The 19646-nt window shown below is 29.0% G+C and overlaps 1 protein-coding gene across 3 annotated transcripts; it reads left to right on the plus strand.

The window, feature by feature from the left end:
- The first annotated feature begins 10041 nt into the window (after positions 1–10041).
- Positions 10042–13864, plus strand: LOC130804608 (uncharacterized). Of its 3 annotated transcripts, none has more exons than XR_009040041.1 (3): positions 10042–10238; positions 11914–12106; positions 12244–13864. XR_009040041.1 is itself a non-coding variant. In XM_057669107.1 (3 exons), exons 2-3 carry the CDS (start codon positions 11959–11961, stop codon positions 12938–12940), a joined length of 405 nt encoding a protein of 134 aa, XP_057525090.1. In that variant the 5' UTR covers positions 10042–10238; positions 11914–11958; the 3' UTR covers positions 12941–13864. The 3 variants fall into 3 exon arrangements, 1 of the variants encoding a protein (XP_057525090.1); XR_009040042.1 differs by having other exon boundaries at positions 12607–13864; XM_057669107.1 differs by having other exon boundaries at positions 12684–13864.
- Positions 13865–19646: the final 5782 nt, after the last annotated feature.

Here is a 19646-nt window from a genome sequence, read left to right on the forward strand (position 1 = left end):
AATAGTCGTGCATTTTCTTCTTACCATCCCAATTATTACCACCTTTTCTCCCTTTTTTAAATCCTTTTTTGGAATTACCCCATAAATTTTTACCTCTTTTATTTTTATTTGATTTTATATTTTGTCCGGACATTTGCATTTCACGACGTCCTAAATCTTGCTGTTGTTGTTGATAATTTTTGTGCTCGGAAAGTGAGGATCGTGCACCCGAAACAATGTTTAAGTTGATCAACAAAGTTGTTAGGGTTAGAATGACAACCCAAATTATTAAGGTCGGGAAAACATTCATGATGATAGAATATAGCTTAGGAAATTATTTTGTGATTTTTGGATTTGGAATATGTTTTAATTATATGATGATTTTGTTAGGGATTTGATGACTACTATGTGGTTGGTGAGAATCTATATATAAGTTAAGATGTACAATTTTAGCATATTTTCTAATTATAGTATAGAAAACTTGTGAAATATGAATCAATTTGTATAGCTAAGATATGGATAAAATTAGGTGAAAACAAATAATATCTTTCACGTTTATCTGAGTTGGAGTAAGTATTGCTTTTTTTAAATAAAATTATCTAATGATTTTAATACAAATCACACAAATAATAATTTATTACCACTTCATTATTCAACAATAATTATTATAATTTCATTATAAATTTCACAAATAATGATGTATTAATATTACTTCCCTTTTCACCAAATATGTATATTATTAATTCAATGCAAATGGTGTACATAGATGAAAGAGGATAATGCAATATAGTTACTCCCTTCGTTTTTAAAAGATTGTCTACTATGACTTTTTCACACATATTAAGGAAAATAAAATCTTTGTAGTAAGTGGATATTATTTTAATCAAATAGTAATGTGAAGTAATAATTGTATTGGTATTATGAAAGAGAAAAGACATTTAAATTAAAGATAAAATAAAGAAAAAAAAAGAAAATAATCAGTGTCATAAATTTGGAGAGAGAAATGTACAACATTAACAAAACAACAATCTCTTTTGGTTTCAAAGGGGGCTTTTTTATTTTGAAAAGTTTTAAAGGGTAATTCCAAATAAGGAAGGAAACTATACAAAATCTAAAAAAAAAACCAGCAGCTCATTGGGCAATTACATTAAACATGGATTAACAATTTAATGGAAGCTAATGATTGATTACCAAAATAGAAACCAACTGGACTTTACAAATTCTGTTAATGATGTATATAAACATAATAGCTTCATCATAATACCTCCATAACTCACATTTCATGAGCTTAAAAAAATAGAAGTGCTTGAGCACAATAGCTTCAAAAACCAGTCATTAAATAGCTTCAAAACAGGAGTGCTATGAGATGAGGCATTTAATCTTTAGATCAAGCCAATATGATCCTCAATCAAGCTCAGAATCAAAACAAAAACCGACAGAAATGGAAAAGTAGCAAAGAGAACAACAAGACAATCATCATAAGCCAAGGCTCAGTAGTGAGATGAGGCATTTAATCTTTCAAGAGATGCTCTCATTGAGAACAAGTGACTCACTACCTCATGGGACTTTCAAAAGGATTGCACAAAAATATGGTTATCATCATAGGACCATAAGAAACTTAGGAAAAGGGAAATGCAATCAAAAGAAGCAAACAAACTATACATCGTTGATTCAAAATACAAAAACTGTGGAAGGAAGAGAGTTGTGGTGCCTCCAAATATTCTAGAATCCAAACCAATGGGCGACTGTACTTGTATAAGAGATGTTGCAAGTTGTTTAGACTTGGCACCATCGACAATTTGGAGGTTGATCAAAAGAGGAGAAATAAAGGCCTATTCAAATCCACTTCACCCGGCTTTAATTGATGCTAATAAAGTGAGAAGGGTGGAGTGGATTTTGAGTCTTATCCAAGAAAATAGCATTCACAGACATCCAATATAAAAGGGAATGTTTGATTTCATTCACATAGATGAGAAATGGTTTTACCTAAGCAAAAACACTCAACGAGTTTACCCTGCACACAAAGAGAAGATCCGTACAGGCATCAAAGTCATCTAAATTCATACTGAAGGCCATGTTCCTAAGGGCAGTTGCTAGGCCTAGATGGAGTCCACATGGCCAATGCACTTTTGATAGGAAAATAGGTATTTTCCCTTCATTAACATGGTGACAGCCGTGAGGGACTCAAAGAATAGACCCAGGGGGTCAATTGAAATTAAGCCAACATAATCAGTCACTCAAGATGTTTATAGGAACATGCTCATACAAAATCTCATTCCGACAATATTAAGAAAGTGGCCAAGTGAAGGGCCCTCAATCATTTTTATTCAACAAGACAATACAAAAGTGCATATTACAAATAATGATCCAATATGGCAACAACACAACAAGCAAGGTGGGTTAACTTTCATTCTCACACGACAACCCCCTAATAGTCCAGATTGTAACATCTTGGACTTGGGATTCTTTAGAAGCATTCAATCATTGATGCATAAGAAAATACCAAAGAATATGACAGAGTTGATAAGTGCAGTTAAAGATGCATATGCGGAACTTCATCCAAAAACATTAACAAATTTTTGAATTTCATTGCAGCACCATTTGAATGAGATATTGAAGGTTAAGGGATGTAATGACTACTTCCAACCACATTTTGGTAAAAAGGTTCAAGAAGATAATGGGACGCTCATAATTCAAGTAAGAATTCCAACATAGCTAGTTAAGGACTCATTTTAGTAGGAGAATCATATAGCCACTTAACAAATCTTCAAAAGGGGTTCTTTTTCATTAAAGTATGAATAAGAAGGAGGAGAAGAACTAGTCTCACGATACATTGAAGAGGCGTCATCTTCAATAGACTTTTGATAGGCCTCAAGTTCTTTGTTAGACCACCTCAAAATCTCATTTGAGTATGAATGTGGCCGGCCATGCAAGGAACATGAACATAAATCCCCATAATCACAAAGCCCATCATAAAGAGAACTAGGAATTGTCGAAGACCTAGTAGATCTGTTGTTTTCCATACTCGAAATTCAAAGCACGTATTAGTTTAGGTTTTTTTTTTTTTGTAACACCCGAATTTTCCTCCCATCCTTTACGGTTTTAATTTCGTTAAGGGGTCGAAAATTCAGGGGTGTTACATGTTTAAACCCAAAAAACGAAGGAAGAAAGATCAAAAAACACAGAGCTTTGAACAAACGTTAATGGCGGGTGAAGAACAAGGGGGTGATTTTGCAATATTCGGCCAAAAAATACGAAACTTACCTCAAAATGTAGAGAAAATACCGATCTTTATTTTAGTTCAACAAAAATGAACTAAAGGTAAACCAAAAAAATGGGGCAAAGGTTTAAAGAAGCTATGAAAATGGAGTATTTTAAGAGAGAGAATGAGGAAAAGAGAGATCAGAGAGACACAGGAATTGAGAGATCAATTATGAGGGCTCGTTTCATACGAGACAATTAAGGAAGAGACAGAGAGAGAAAGAGTATATTCCAGGTAGATTGGGGAAAATGGAAGGGATTATGAGGGTATATTAGGAAAAAAAATTTTCAAAAATGAAAAATATTTTAAAGTGGACAAACGTTTAAAACTACCCGTTATAGTTAGGTAAACAAACATAAAAAAAACGGAGGGAGTAATACTTATTTTTCACCAAATATTTCTACTTTAATTTCAACTTATTATATACCCATTAAAAATTATATATTTTTTTATGCTCCCTCAAAATACTCTTTTATTTAATTTCCAATGCTGTTTTAATATTCTATTTTGGTTTTTGGATCAATTTATCAGCTAAAACATCTTGAAAGTTCAGTTATTACAATAATCTAGAACTTTATAAAGATAAATATAGTAGTTTATGCTATTTGCTATAGATTATTTGTCCCAATTTATTTACTCCAAATGAGATACTGTTGTTTTTATATAGAGTCTACTATGGGTATTATATATATATATATATATATATATATATATATATATATATATATATATATATATATATATATAGAGAGAGAGAGAGAGAGAGAGAGAGAGAGAATAACAAACCATTAAGTTTCGTATTATACTAATATATTCATGTTTATTACTCTCTTTGTCCCATTAGAATTGAATCAAAGACAAAGTGAGTATTTTTTTTAAAAAAGTGGATAATGGTAATAAACGAAAAAAGAAAATAAATTGTGTGGATGAAATTGAAAGAGAATTAAAATGTATGGATGAAATTAAAAAAAGTAATAGGCATTGTCCAAAAATATAAATTATGCAAATTAAGTGAGACGGACTAAAATGACAAATAATGCAAATTGAGCGGAAAGAAGAGAATATTTCAAAACTCCACTCATACCATTTTAATCATGCAAATTTGAAGAGATTAGTTCCCTTAATTAGAAAATTAATTTTTTTTCCTCTTCCTTCTTTTCCCTCTTAAACAAAGATCAAAACTTTGCCTATTATTCCCTCTCTTTGCCATCTTAAACAAATAACAAAAACCTTTGTTGTCATTCCATCCCCTCACTTTGCCTTCTATCCCTTCTCCTTCTCTTCTTTTTCTTTCCCATTAAAATTTTTATCCAAACATAATAATAATATAATAAATGTGATACAAATGAAAATAACAATTGAATTGTATGGATAAAATTACAAAAAAGTTTAAATGTGTGATTAAAATCAAAAGAAAGATCACGAATGCAATTCCTCATATTAAACCGATCAAATTAGAAATTGATGCAAATTAAAAGGATAAAAAAGTACATAATTAGTTAAGTTGTTCAGCATGATCATAACTAGCTTAAATTTACATCATTAAAAGAATTACAAATGCAAAAAAAAAAAAAAAAAAAAAAAAAAAATCTAAACATTAGGTAATGTAAATTGAGGGAATAAATGACTCAATTTAGAAGATTACAGTGTATTAAGGGGTGATAAATGATAATCATAGGTCATTAGGTAGATAAATTTGGCCAATATAAGCGTATGTGTTGGTAGGTTGGGGTTGGTAGGCATTTACAAGTTTCATTAAATGGCTGTCTTTGTAAAGATCATTTGGGTAATGAGTCTTAGAAATGGCAAGAGCATTGCTAGGGTTGTTTAACAAATTACAATCCACATAACTAATCTTTCGATTATCACGTACAAAATAATATTGATTCGTATTTAAACTCACATACTTGTAACCGAGTACCGGGCAATATGACGAAGTACTCTGTTCACTAATTTGATCAGAAATATCAATACCTTTTTCAACACCTTTCGTGAATCTTTTTGTCGGAACTGATTTGATTACCGGCTGCTTTACCACTTTTGATGTCGACTTTGTTAGACCAGATATAACGCCCGCAAGTAATAAATTACGACGTTGTTGCACCAATTGCTGGTCCGACCGCGTAAAGCGTGCATCCAAAACAATGTTTGATGAGCATATTATTGGAATGGTGATGAAACTAAAGATCATGAGGACCTTAAACAAGAAGGATGTGTAACAATTCATGTTCCTTATTTTGTTTTTGTTTGATTTGATGAGATATACGTACTATTGCTAGTAATTGTTTTTGGGATATTTAGCGTTGCAATCCTTTTTATTGATAGAGGGTGATATTGATCTTTACTTCATGTAAACCATTGACCTAGCTAGTCATTACACGACTTGTACTACTTGTACAATAAAAAATTGTCAACATACAAACCATTGACCTAGCTAGTCATTACGCAACTTGTACTACTTGTACAATTAAAAATTGTCAACATACAAACCATTGACCTAGCTAGTCATTCCGAGCAACATGTACAATAAAAAATATGTATACAAACTAAAGCTGTTAATGGGCGGGTAGCAAATCGAACATGCTTATAAAATATGTCTGTGTACTCAATCTTTCAATAGTCCGCCCGCTATTATAAACCCTTTTTTTGCCGCTACCAGCCATCTTTCATAGCGGGCTTATTTTTAAAACTATGGACTAAGAATTTGACACTTGGAGTATTGTATCTTCGCATATAATTTTAAAACTAAAAATTAAAAAAATTGCATATTTTTAAATAAGTGAACGGACGTTACCTATGAATATTATTTTATGCTGCTAACCGTCGGCTTAAATTAGTGGACAGATATTAACCGTTCAAATGTTAATTTTTTTTTTTCAAAATAATTATCTTAACTCGCCCATTTTTTGTTGAATAAGTCGAATTTGATGAATAACCACCTATACACAACTCTAATAAAAACATTCGATCACCTAGCTAGTGGTACATGCAAAAACTTCTAAAATAAAAAATACTTCATGTCAACACGCAAACTATTGACCATTTGACCTGGCTAGTCATTACGTGCAACTTGTACAACTTGTTCAATAAAAAATTGTCAACATACTTTCTCCGTTTTATAATACTTGCTACTGATAGTGACATTTTTCCATACAACATATCACACTCAGTAGCAAGTATTATAGAACGGAGAAAGTACAAATCATTGGCCATTTGACATAATCCATACATGTACAAACTTAATTAACACTTTTTTTTATATTGGAGTACACAAATTCTTGTGAGAGACGTCTCTTTGAGAGATCATCTCTAATTGAACCAATTTATTATATATTTTATAAAATATTATAAGTATGCATCAAGAATAATGTAAGTAGACATTTAAGATATTAAAATAGACATTAAGGATACGGTAAGTAAGCATTAAGGACAACATAAGTAGGCATTAAGAATACGGTAAGTAGACATTAATATTTAATGGGCTGTGCTTGAGATACGTCTCTCAAAGAGACGATCTCTCAAGAGACTCAAGAGACTAGCTGATTGGAGTATTTAATAATGAGAGTTGTACAATATATTTATACTTAGTCTGAGTCTATTTTCAGTTTTCATTATGTTTTTTTACAAAATAATTTCCATTTTACATAACTGAAAAACATATTTTTCTCTATATTATCCATGTAGGTTAATATTTTATTTAACTAGTTTGCTAATTTAGATGACAATATGTATAAAAGAAAAACTCGTTATTTGAGATAACGGTTTGCTTCTAAATAGATAAATTAAAAAATTAAGATTAAAGCTAAGTGGTCTTATCTGGTTCTCGAACCCACATTCAACATTCTAAGACGCATTTCATGGAGAACTTTCCAACCAACTGCACTCCAAATTTTCACTAAAATAATTTCTTGCCTATGGTTTCAACTAAACAAATATAGCAATTTTGGCCCATAAATTTTCACGGAGCCTAATATTTTTTTCATTAAAATATTTTAAGTAGATGGCGATTTACTCTTAGATTTTTTTTCTCAAAATTATTGTTTAATTAAACTCCCATCTCAAATTACGGTTTGCTAAAAAATAATATCAAACCGTCATTTAAGATAACGGTTTAATCTAAAGAATAAATAAAAAAATTGTGTATTATCCTACGTGCGTGGACAGTTCTATAGGAAATATTTCTCATTAATGTAAGATTGGAAAAAAGTTACCAAAAAACATTATTGATGGCAAATTAACTGTATTTGTAACATTTAAGTTTTTCTATATGAAAGCTTTTTGGGAAGACATGTAGTAATTTCAACGAGACCAATGGCGGAACTTTGATGGGGCGGGTGGGGCTTCGCCCCCTGAGATTTTCGGAAATTTTTTTAATATACAACGTCATTTTATATTTTTTATAATTTCAGTCAAACAAATGAAAGCAACATGATTAAAAGAAGAGAATAACAAAAATAAACAAAAAATCTTATAAGTAATACTCTCTCCCTTCCACTCAAAATGTTCCATTTACTTTTTCACACTATTCAATTCACTTATGCAATGCTTAACATCCGTTATTAACTTATTATATATAATGAAATACTATGAAAAGTGGATATTAATAATCTTTGCATTCAGATGAATCAAACAAGATCTCACTTGATTATGTTTTAATCTATAGATTAAGAATAAAATACAAATTAAGAGTGGTTTGACACTATTGTCAAAAAGTAAATGGGACATATTGAGTGGAAGGGAGGGAGTAATAAATTATCAAATAGAAATAAAATTATCATTTAACAACTGAAAAAACGAAAAAAGAAGCAAGCGATTGAGAGAAATCGACAATCAAAAATTAAGCTTACCATCATCCCTAATTGAAGGATAAATGTTTGTTATATATTTTTATATGAATTTTTTTATCTTTATTTGATAATTAGTTTAAATAAATACTTGAATCACTGAAAATCCATTAAAAAAAACAAATCAAATATGAAGATACTAAAAAAAACTTTGTAACAAGATGGACCACGATTTTCTTGCTGATAATTTAGTAATATATTTTTATAGTGTCAATGACATTATAGATAATTTAAAAATGTCAAAATAGCGTCGAATTTTACTTTGATTTAAATTTACATTATAATTTTTGCTTGTATCGATTGGCTATATTTTAGTTGAATTCAATTTTTTTATTAAATTCACCTCTTAAAATTTTGTTCAAATTTCGCCAATGAATGAGACCAACAATGCAAATGGTAAAGCAGTACACAAATTGGTACCATTAGTGAGGAAATAGAAAATCATACAACTTGTTAATAATAGGAGTCAAGAGCGAAGCCATATAGGATGCCGACAAGGGCCTGCACCCGCAACATAGCTACCTTCGCAGTAAATTCTTGTGATGATCTTAGCACAGTTAGCTAATAACAAACCAACAAATTGTGTAGTACATTATAACAAAATCTCTAACAAACTATATATGGCAAGGCAAAAATAGAAATTCTATTTTATGCAAAGATGATGATCATTATTGGAAAAGCATGGTTCAATATCTTGCAACTTATTTCTAGCTAGTTTGGCCCCCCAAAATTCAATTACATATTTCTAAATGCTAATATCGTTTCATAGTATCCCAATTCCCTTACTTTTATATTTCGGCTTTGTCCCTGATAGAAGTATCCCCTACGAAGATTATTAGGATCTACTGATCCAAGTACATGAAATGGTAATTCCATATGATTTTGGAAAAATTACTTCTAAAAGTGAGGTTAACTTTTAGCCCGTCTACAAATAAAAGGTTAATTTTTAGTTTATTTTATAAAGGTCCAACCTTTACGTCTTATTTGCAAACAAAGGGCTTTTTGACCGGTAACCGGGAAACCATTTAATGCTTTTACCTACCTGATGTTACCTGTCACTTAACATATTGTTTTGAAAAGGTAAATTCGATACTTTTCATTTTAACCTTTCACATGTAACTTACCTTCTTCAACTCAAAATATTATGCAATCATTCTTCAATCCTTCAATGATGGTTCATCGTTTCTGGGTTTGAGGTTCGATTGCGAAGGGCAATTTTGTGGTTTTGCGAAGTAGTACTAGAGAACATCTTCGGTACACAAGTAAGTATTTCTTTTTAATTTTTCAATTAAACCTTGCAATGTTTCTTTAAAGGTTCGAATTTTGCTCAGATTTTAGCTCTTCCTCAATTTATGCTCGAATGTTGATTTTGTACATAGGTAATTTTGAATTTTTAGGGATTTATCTCAATTTATGAGCACAATGAACTTAGCCATTAGCTAATACAATGGAGATAGAAGGACAAATTTGCTTCCGATTTTAATTTAAAGGATGAATTGAGGAAGATAGATGTGAAAAATAAAGTTGTCCATTTGCATGATGCAACAATTTGGAATAGAGCAGTGAAAGTGTATGTGCTTCATAAAAATCCAATTTCATCTAAACCTAGTCTTGAAAGAAAGAAAGAAAGACAAACAGCGAGAAAGAGAAAGAGAGAGAGAGAGAGAGACAGAGAGAGAGAGAGAGAAAGACGAAAAACAAAGGAAGTAGGGTATAGGGTGAAAGAAGTTACTAGACATCCCTACTCATTTATAAACTTTAAGAATATATTTTAATATCCTTTCAATAACCATTTACCTGAAAGCCCTTTGTTTGCAAATAGGATGTAATAGTTGGTCATTTGTAGAATAAATTAAATGTTAATCTTTTATGACTTTACTTGCAGACGGGCTAAAAATTAGCCTTTTAAAAGCAATTTTTCCTATAAATTTATGGTGATGGATGACCGCAGGCATACACATACCCCTTATTCTTGGAAGAACCACTCTAAAAACTTTCGACGCATTCATTGATCAATTGTAAGAACGATACAATCAGTCATCGAAAAACAGGAGGGCTTGAACTACAATTATTGAAAAAATTTAATATTTGGGTGGGTACTATCCGTGCGCTAAGTAAATCGGGCTGGTGGCAACACAAAATAATACTCGCGGGTAAACTTGCTCGCTCACCTGTTTATTTATAAATTATATATACAATTAATTTTTATTTTATGAGATTGAAAATTCTATGCTTTATTATTTTTTTTTTCTTATAAATTTTTGTGTTTTTTGTGTTCTCTAGGATCCGTTGTAATTATGAATTGCATATTAGTTAGTCTTGAATTTAAGTATTTTGTATATAGTTCAAGAACAAATTTCTAACTATTTTTCTTATGGTATCAACATAACTTTGGATAATATATTGTATTATTTTAAATCTTGTTATTAAGACTTAATTTTGATTTTGTATTGTTCTTTTTAGTTTTTATAAAGGTAATGTCCGTGATCAAATCACATTTCTAAGTCAGCAATGTCATTTTTTGCCGTATATAAGTTATGAACTAAAAGTAAGAACATATAAATTAGAGGTGTTCAAAACCGACTCGATGACTTGAAATTTACATACAAAGGTATATTTCTTTATTGAAAAACTACCTACTAAGTGAAAAAACATTGTTTTGCGATAAAAAGTCATTTATTATCGGTGATTTTTGATAAAAAGTCAAAATTTATAGGTAATTTGAGACAATATTATCTTTTTAAATACGGAGTAGAATATGGAATAACTACTGGAGAAAAACATAATAATCTATCATATAGTTAATGAGAATCAAACCATATCTCAAAGATAAGAACGAATGAAAGCCCTCAAAATAGTGTAAGCATGAGTGCATGACTACTAGGTTATAAATTAATCGACCCCATATATATAAATTAATAAGCTGGTGTTTATTAAATTAATTTGAAGTCGTTACACATAATATATCAAGCTGATTATTATCAGCATGACTAGCTTACATCGTTTTGCATAATCAATTAAATCAATACAAATCATTGACCAAGTCATAACTAGCTGATTATTATACACGTGTTAAATAGTTTAATTAATATAAATTATGAGAAAATATATATATATATATATATATATATATATATATATATATATATATATATATATATATATATGCATCCTTTATTTTGAAGTTATCTCACAAAAAGTAATGATCAATCTACTACTGCATCGTCCTAAGCATTTGTCTCATTTGTTTTTGACAAAGAGACTAAGGAATTTCATATAGGGAACTAGAAAAAAAAAAAAAAAAAAAAAAAAAAAAAAAAAAAAAAAAGAGGAGTAGTTTTCATGAGACTTGTGTTGTAGAAAATATTGCCGAGAATTAAATGATCACGCAGTTTGGTATTTGTGAGGACATTAACAGGTAGTACGGAAAAGCGTGTTCAATAATTAGTGAACAAAGAAGCCGAAATGAAGACATAACGCCATTATCAAGGAATATTACTTTCCATGTGTCTTTAATATTGCAACAAGGATTTAATATGACATACAAATTAAAAACTTTTATAGTTGTGTAATAGGGAAAAAAACAAAGACTAATACTTAAATTGTGTAAATTTATATAAAGAGTAAATAAATATATAGATTAGATCAAAAATTCAATGGCACGATCTAATATTAGGCAGACTAATCAAAAAACTCCATGGATTATGCAAGATTATCAGCTTGTTTGACCCGCCCCACCCTGTCTCATTCTTTATGATCAATTGAAAGAAAAAATAATATTGATATATTTCTTTTAATGTTTGTCATTTTGTATTTGGTAATCATTAGGTTAAAGGCATCGATTATACCGACACTTTTGCTCCTGTTGCTAAGATGACTACAGTTCGGGCATTCCTTTTAGTTGCTACTGTTAAAAATTGGAAATTCTATCGGATGGATGTTCACAATGCCTTTCTACATGGTGACTTGTTTGAGGAGGTTTACATGAGGATGCCTCCTGGTTTTCAAGGTACTCTTTCTGGTAAGGTTTGTTCTTTGCATAAATCTATTTATGGTTTGAAACAGGCACCCCGTTGTTGGTTTGCAAAGTTCGCTATTTCTCTTTGTCAATATGGTTTTCGTTAGTCTTACTCAGATTATTCTCTTTTCACCTATCAGAGAGGTGCAATTCAATTGAGTATTCTCATCTGTGTAGACGATTTGATTATCTCCGGTAATGATTCCGCTGCTCCTAATGCTTTCAAGCAATATTTGTGTTTTTATTTTCATATGAAAGATCTTGAGGTTCTTAAGTATTTTCTGGGTATTGAAGTTAGCTCGAAGTTCAGAGGGTATTTACTTGTGCCAAAGAAAATATACTCTTGATATTATTATTGTTGAGACTAGAAATCTTGGTTCAAAACCTGCTACCTTTTCCATGGAGCCTAATCATAAACTTGTGTTGTCTGTGAGTCCACTTCTTGAAAATGTAGAGCGGTATCGTCGGTTAGTTGAGCGATTAATATATTTATCATTTACTAGATCTAACTTGGCGTACTCTGTTCATGTGCTATCACAATTTCTTCCTACTCCTCGTCGTGATCATTGGGACGCGGCAGTTCGTGTTGTTCGCTATCTCAAGGGGTGTTCAGGTCAAGGTATTCTTCTCCGCTCTGTGACTTGTCTTTGTCTGGTTGGTGTGATTCTGATTGGGCCACTTGTCCGCTCACACGTCGCTCTGTCATGGAATGGTTGGTTTTTCTTGGGCATTCTCCTATTTCTTGGAAGACAAAGAAACAAGTCACTATGTCTAGATTTTCAGCTGAAGCATATTATCGTTCTATGGTTGCTGTCACATGTGAGCTTAAGTAGTTGAAAGGTCTTCTTCTTAGTTTGGGGGTGCATCACCCAAAAGCAATGAAGTTATATTGTGATAGTAAATCTACTCTATATATTGCGCATAATCCAGCATTTCATAAACGTACGAAACATGTTGAAATTGATTGTCATTTTGTTCGAGATGCCATTCAAAATGGTTTCATTAGTCCTTTTCATGTCCCTACTACCGTTCAATTCGTAAACATTTTTACAAAGGCTTTGGGTCAAAGATAATTTTTGTTTCTTCTTAGCAAGTTGGGCAATTGAATTTTACATACTCCAAAGGGATGTTAAGGTTATTCGGTGTATTATTATTAAGTCATTGTATAGCCAGCCCATTGAGTAAATCATTTAGAATACACTTGTATTTAAACACTTTGAATCACAATGACAGGCAAGGAAAATTTCCCCAACAGTTGCCCATTTTAAGGTTTTTTTAGTGTTAATTAGAATATGGTGGATATGCAAATCCAAACATAAAACCCGAATCCATGTCCTCGCCCATGCCGGGCATGTCATCGGGCCCAAAAGCAAAGTTGTCACTTTTTGAGCATCAGTTTTAGAAGCAGCACTAATACCAGACATTTTACTCAGTAAACTTCCTAAAGCGTCCCCGTAACACTTCAAATGGCTGCACCATTGAAAACAGACGCCTCGATTTCTCGTAACCATTTGTAAGATCATGATCATAGTCCGTAGGAGGATATGCTCAGCACAAAAAACGATTTTTGCACTTAAGGATGTGATCACAATCACAATCCAAAACAAATTCAAGAAACGACCATCCAAGGAGCTATGACGATATTTCTTCATTTTTTTTTTATTTATTTGAATGTAAGATTAATTTTGAACTTGAATTTGATGAGTTTTCTTTAGGAGTTTCTATTCTAATATATATAGAGGTTTCTTGAACCTAATCTTATTTATGTTACTTGCCTCCGTTTTCTTCGACATGTTCGAATTCGTAAGGTTCTAAAATATAGAGGGCTTTAATATTAAGTTACGTAGTATTTTTTTTGTTTCTTTTCAAACCTTCTATTTGCTTTACGTATGTTTGTCAATGCACTAATTCAATTTTTAATATCTTTAATTGTGAATAATTAAAAATCATAAAAAATAGATATTAATACACATTATGTTGAGATGAATCAAATAAGATTTCATTTAAGTATGTTTTAATTTATATATCAAGAATAAACTACAAATTAAGAGTGGTTGATGAATCAAAAAGCGAATAGGATGTTTGAAAAGAAACGGAAGTAGTATATCTTAAATGTTTAGGAGATACAAACTTAGTATAGAAATATCATAAATTTTGAAATTGCATAGAGCCTTTAAAGAATTCGTCAATTTTTCTTCCGCCTCTATTCTTTAATATCTTTAGTTCTTTTATTTTACGAAAACTTTTTAGGTGAAGTGTTGCTATTTAAAAAAAAAATAAAATACATTAAAGGAACCATAATGCAACACATGTCTTCTAAGATAACGACTTCCAGCTATCTGTATTTGCTTTTCTTGTAAAGAAAAAGTGAAAAGATCCATTAATATCAACCGTTAATGAGACGAAAAGATCCATTAATATCAACCGTTAAAGAAAAAGTGATAAGTGGGTAAAAACCATTTAGTTGTGGTACGGGCAGCGTAGTACTAATTTTTAGTGGTTTAATGAATTAAAATTGCTATTATAAATATAATAAAGAATTTTTTTTATTCAATAAAATACTATTTTGAGTAATATTCATTGGTGCTAAATTTTTTCATAATGTTACAATTTGTATTCTAAAATCAAAAGTAGGGATTTTAATTTTCTCAACATCTTTTTTTACAACAATAATAATTTACACTTAATAAGATAGCTAAATATTCAACAGATAAAATTGTAGTTTGTATAAATATAGCAATCCGTACAAGTATCTTACACTTAATATGCGTTAAGCTTTTAATTAATGCCATAAGATAAAGTATTCTCTTTTGTTCCCGAAATTATAAAACTTTGAACTCCTACTATTAATTTTAAGTGTTAAAAAGAAGCATAAGAGACTGAAATGAGATAAGAAATTACCCAATATGAGCAATTTACCTTTGTTTTTCTTTCAAGAAAGTGGTGTTCTTTTTCAATTATTAGTAAACAAACACATGTATGTATGGCACTCTAGAAAACACAAAGATAGTCACTCATTATTAAAAAATTGAAATCCAAACGAAATAGGAAAAAACTTCGTGACTAGTTTTTGACTTTTTCATAAATGTTTTTTAAATTCGCATGGTAAGTTTGAGCTTTAAAGTTTTCCATGTGGTAGACAAAATGTTAAATTTTTGAATAAATTAAATACTTATATATTTTGATTGAATTTCAAAATATGTGGTCAATTAGGGTGATCACAATGTTTATTTTTAGAAAAAAAATATCGGTACGTGGATAAAAATAGTGTTAAGTTAACAAAAAAAAACTTTTTTTTTGTCTACCAAGTGGATAAGTTTGAAAGTCAAGGTTACCATGTGAATTTAAAAAAAGATTATCTACCACGTGGAAAAGCCGAATATTTAGGATTACCATATGAAATTTTCCAAAGAAATAACAATAATAATATCAAAATCTTAATCTCAAAAAATAAATAAAATACAAGTCAAAGAAGGAACACAAAGTTAATTAATTAGATAGATGATTCAAGAATGTAACGAAAAATGGTTAAATTAAAATTAGTGTCCTTATTTTAGAGTATATAAAATTACCCTAGGAGAGGGTGGGGGAATTTTTTTCCTCCAAACGAGAAAAATCATTCTTCTTTTTTATTTATTTATTATTTGATTCTTATTCTATATCTTTCACAATTATTTCAATTATTTCATTTGCATGTCTAAATATTTTTATTTTATTAATCTATAACGTTTTTACCCCTTAAATATTTTACATTCAATCCAAGGGAACCCTTAGTATTAAAAAATAGAAGTATAATATGACAACAATCTATGAGTAATTCCACTCATAATAAATGGACCAGGATTTTTTAAAAGAAGCTCATATTGATGTTGAATTGAGGATTGAGTATTTGAGTGTATACTACATGTTCAGATTGTATAAAGTTTAGTCGTTTACAAAATACTCATAATAAATGGACAAGGATCATTTCTCTATCATTTAAATTTTTTTTAAAATATGATCATTATTTAAAATAAAACAAATATATTCGAAAAAAAATATGATACATATAGCTTTATACAGTAAATTAAAAAGAACGTTAAATTATAATGTAGTACTCTTGCTTTATTTCTTGATAAAGTATAATGTTATATTCTTATGTTCTTATAATACATATAAAATATAAGTTAAAAAAATATATAAATACATATAAAACATAAGTTAGAAAAAAATATAAATACATATAAAACATAAGTTAGAAAAAAATTATAAATACATATAAATTCATAAATATACATATGTTAGAGAAAAAAAGATACACAACATAACTTTGTAGTCAATAAATTAATTAACCACAATCACAAATATTAACAGTTAAAATGCTACCTCAAAAAATGAAAAAAGTTAAATGAAATTAGTAAATTAAATAAGAGGGAGTACGTATTCTAGTATAACATCTAAGTCATTCATTATTCATCATACAAATAAAACATTTATAAAATTAATTAAAAATAAGTTTTAAAAAAATTGATGTTTAAAAGTAACAATCTCAAACGTAATGGAGGGATTAATTAATTTAGATGTTGGGTGAAAGAAAGTAATAATAAGACAATTATCTTGATAGCAAGTTAGCAACACACACAATCTTCATAAATCATAATTGAAAGAACTCCATCAAAGAAGTAGGTCTTTCAATTTGGTTCAGTACAAACACAACACTACTAATTGATAAAACCAGACCGCAACATATATATATATATATATATATATATATATATATATATATATATATATATAATACTTTTTCCGTTTTATAATACTTGTTAGTGATTATAACATTTTTCTACACAATGTATCACACTCGGATGTGAGTATTTCAAAAAAGAAAAAATACAAGCTAAGATATCGATCAAGGAGAATCGATGATTAATTTCTAAAACAAAGAAAGCAACACACACAACGATGAAACTGATCGTGTAAGAGATCAACGATAGGTCCTGATCATACCTAGTTAGTACAATTTTTGTCGCTATCACATAGAGATGATGAGCCAATCCAATTATAGATTGTTTCTCAAAGATACTGTCTCTCATAAGAATTTGTGTTAATTTATTATTTTAATTTGTGTCTTCAATTTCAAACATCACCCTTTCAATGTCCTCCGTTATCCCAAAATAGAAAATTGTAAGACCTAGAATTTACTCCTAAGATTTACTCCTCTATCTATTTAAGTAAATTATGAGACTGACTCATATGGTGCGGTACAAAACACAATACTACGAGTTAATAAAACCAGACGACAACATAATTTTTAAAACAAACAAAACAACACACACGAATACAACGATGAGACTGACTCATACAATCAGCTTATAATATAATATCTTTAATCGTTGATCTCATTACTATAAACTGTAAGAGATCAACGATCCTGATCGTACATACTACTTATTACAATTATAGCCTCATACAATTACAGCCTCTATTAACCGCGTGCTGGTTCCGAGTAAACGATTTGGTTCAGCTGTACTAGTGTTGTTTGATCGCCGGTCCCATATCAAACTAAAACAAATGATTGTGTACTGCTCCTTTCGTTTCTTTTTGTTCAATTTTCAATGTAAATTTTAAATCTCAATATCTTTAAATACACATAATAAAAATTATAAAAAATACATGATAAAAAAATATAAATTAACACAAATCTAACGAGATCTCATATAAATATATTTTTATCATCTAAATATATATTAAAAGTATTAATTAAATTTCTCTCTCCCTAATATGAAAAGAATATTAAAGAAAGGGAGAAAGTATTATTCAGCACGCTTAAATTATGGCTTACTCCCTTGTCATCAATATCAAAATGATGATAATCCAAATTTTCTTTCAAGAAAGAGTCCAACTTTTTCGTGTATAGTCTCCCACCAATATTCTCTCATACTCATTGTCTATTAATTTTAACTTTCTTTTAATTTTAATTTAATCTCATATAATTTGATATTTTTTTCAATTATTATTATTATTATTATTATTATTATTATTATATTCATATTTTTCTTTATAACTCTTTATTTTATCTTTAATTAATATTTCTCTGTTCCTTAATGAATTTTCTGCAAGGAATGTTTATGCGAATTACGAAATACAGAATCTTTTAAATAGTTAATATATTATTTTATTGAATAATAAATTTGATGGAAAAAATGGGAATTATAAACATTAAAAAATATTTAAAAAAATTTGTGGAAAAATAATCAAATTTTTTTTTAAATTGCGTGGTGATCCAAAGTTTTATTCGTTAAATCACCGTGACCCTACAAGAAATATGTTTTGATAAAGGGTGCAATCAAAATCGATAAAATCAAATTGTAGGATTGTCTTATAAATATGTTTTGATACGCTATACGATGAATGATTATGTGTCATATTTGTTCATATTTGTTCATTTTTAAAGTTTTGAGCTGAAAATAAAAATTTATTTAATTTCATCTTTTATTAATTAAAAGAAATATAATACTTATAAGAATCATTTATAAATCGCAAATCAGTAAGACAGTAACTATATAAATTTTCATAATTGTAATGATAATATATTTTTAATTTATATTTATATAAAAGTAAAAGTTAAAATAATAAGATTGTTTTATGATTTAGTCATTTGGATTACCCTTGTAGAATTGGTCGGATTGGTTTAAGGTAACTTTAAAGTATGTAAATCTCTAACGATGAGTTTGAATATAATTTTTAAATTTTATCATGATATCTGAATAATCCACATACAAAAATCAGCATTTTTGAACGCAAAATCCATTTATAAAAATATGATATTTATATTTTTACAAGAACTTACTCTACTTCATTTATAGAATTAAAGTAAAAGTTAAGATGGTACTCAGAATTTTTAACTTATTGATTTTTCTACAAGCCGTCTCGTCCTATCATTGTCACCACATTTACGCAAGACCACCGCTAACTGTTACGCATTAAAGCAGCATATTGATTATTTTAGTACCCTTCTAATTATTAAAGTAAAAGAAAGTAATTTTATTTAGTTTTTTATATTTATCGAGATAATATTTAAGTATTTAATATTTTTAATTGTTCTTAATTAAAATTTATAAAAACTTAATATTAATAATTCTTATATCAATACGAATTAAATAAGATTACATATGACTATATTTTAACTTATAGATTAAAAATAAAATACAAATTAAAAATGATAGGTGAATAGTGATAAAAAATAAATAAGACTACTAGCTTGAATAGAGGGAATATAAGTTTTGAGTCATTCATTTTTTAGTAAACAAATAAAATATTTGGAAATTAAAAAAGGAGTTTTAAAAAAAATAATATTTTAAGACAATAATATAAAACTTCATTTGATTTTAATAGTTGCTACACTTTTGTTTTTCACGCTATTTAGTGCACGATTTTAATTTTTAATATCTTTAATTTTATGTGATAAAAAATTATAAAAAATTGATATTATAAAAATATGCATTAAGACGAATCAAACAAAATTCCACTTGACTATATTTTACATTATAATGGAGAAATATAT

The sequence above is a fragment of the Amaranthus tricolor genome, chromosome 17 (assembly GCF_026212465.1).
Source record: "Amaranthus tricolor cultivar Red isolate AtriRed21 chromosome 17, ASM2621246v1, whole genome shotgun sequence".
NCBI lineage: Eukaryota > Viridiplantae > Streptophyta > Magnoliopsida > Caryophyllales > Amaranthaceae > Amaranthus > Amaranthus tricolor.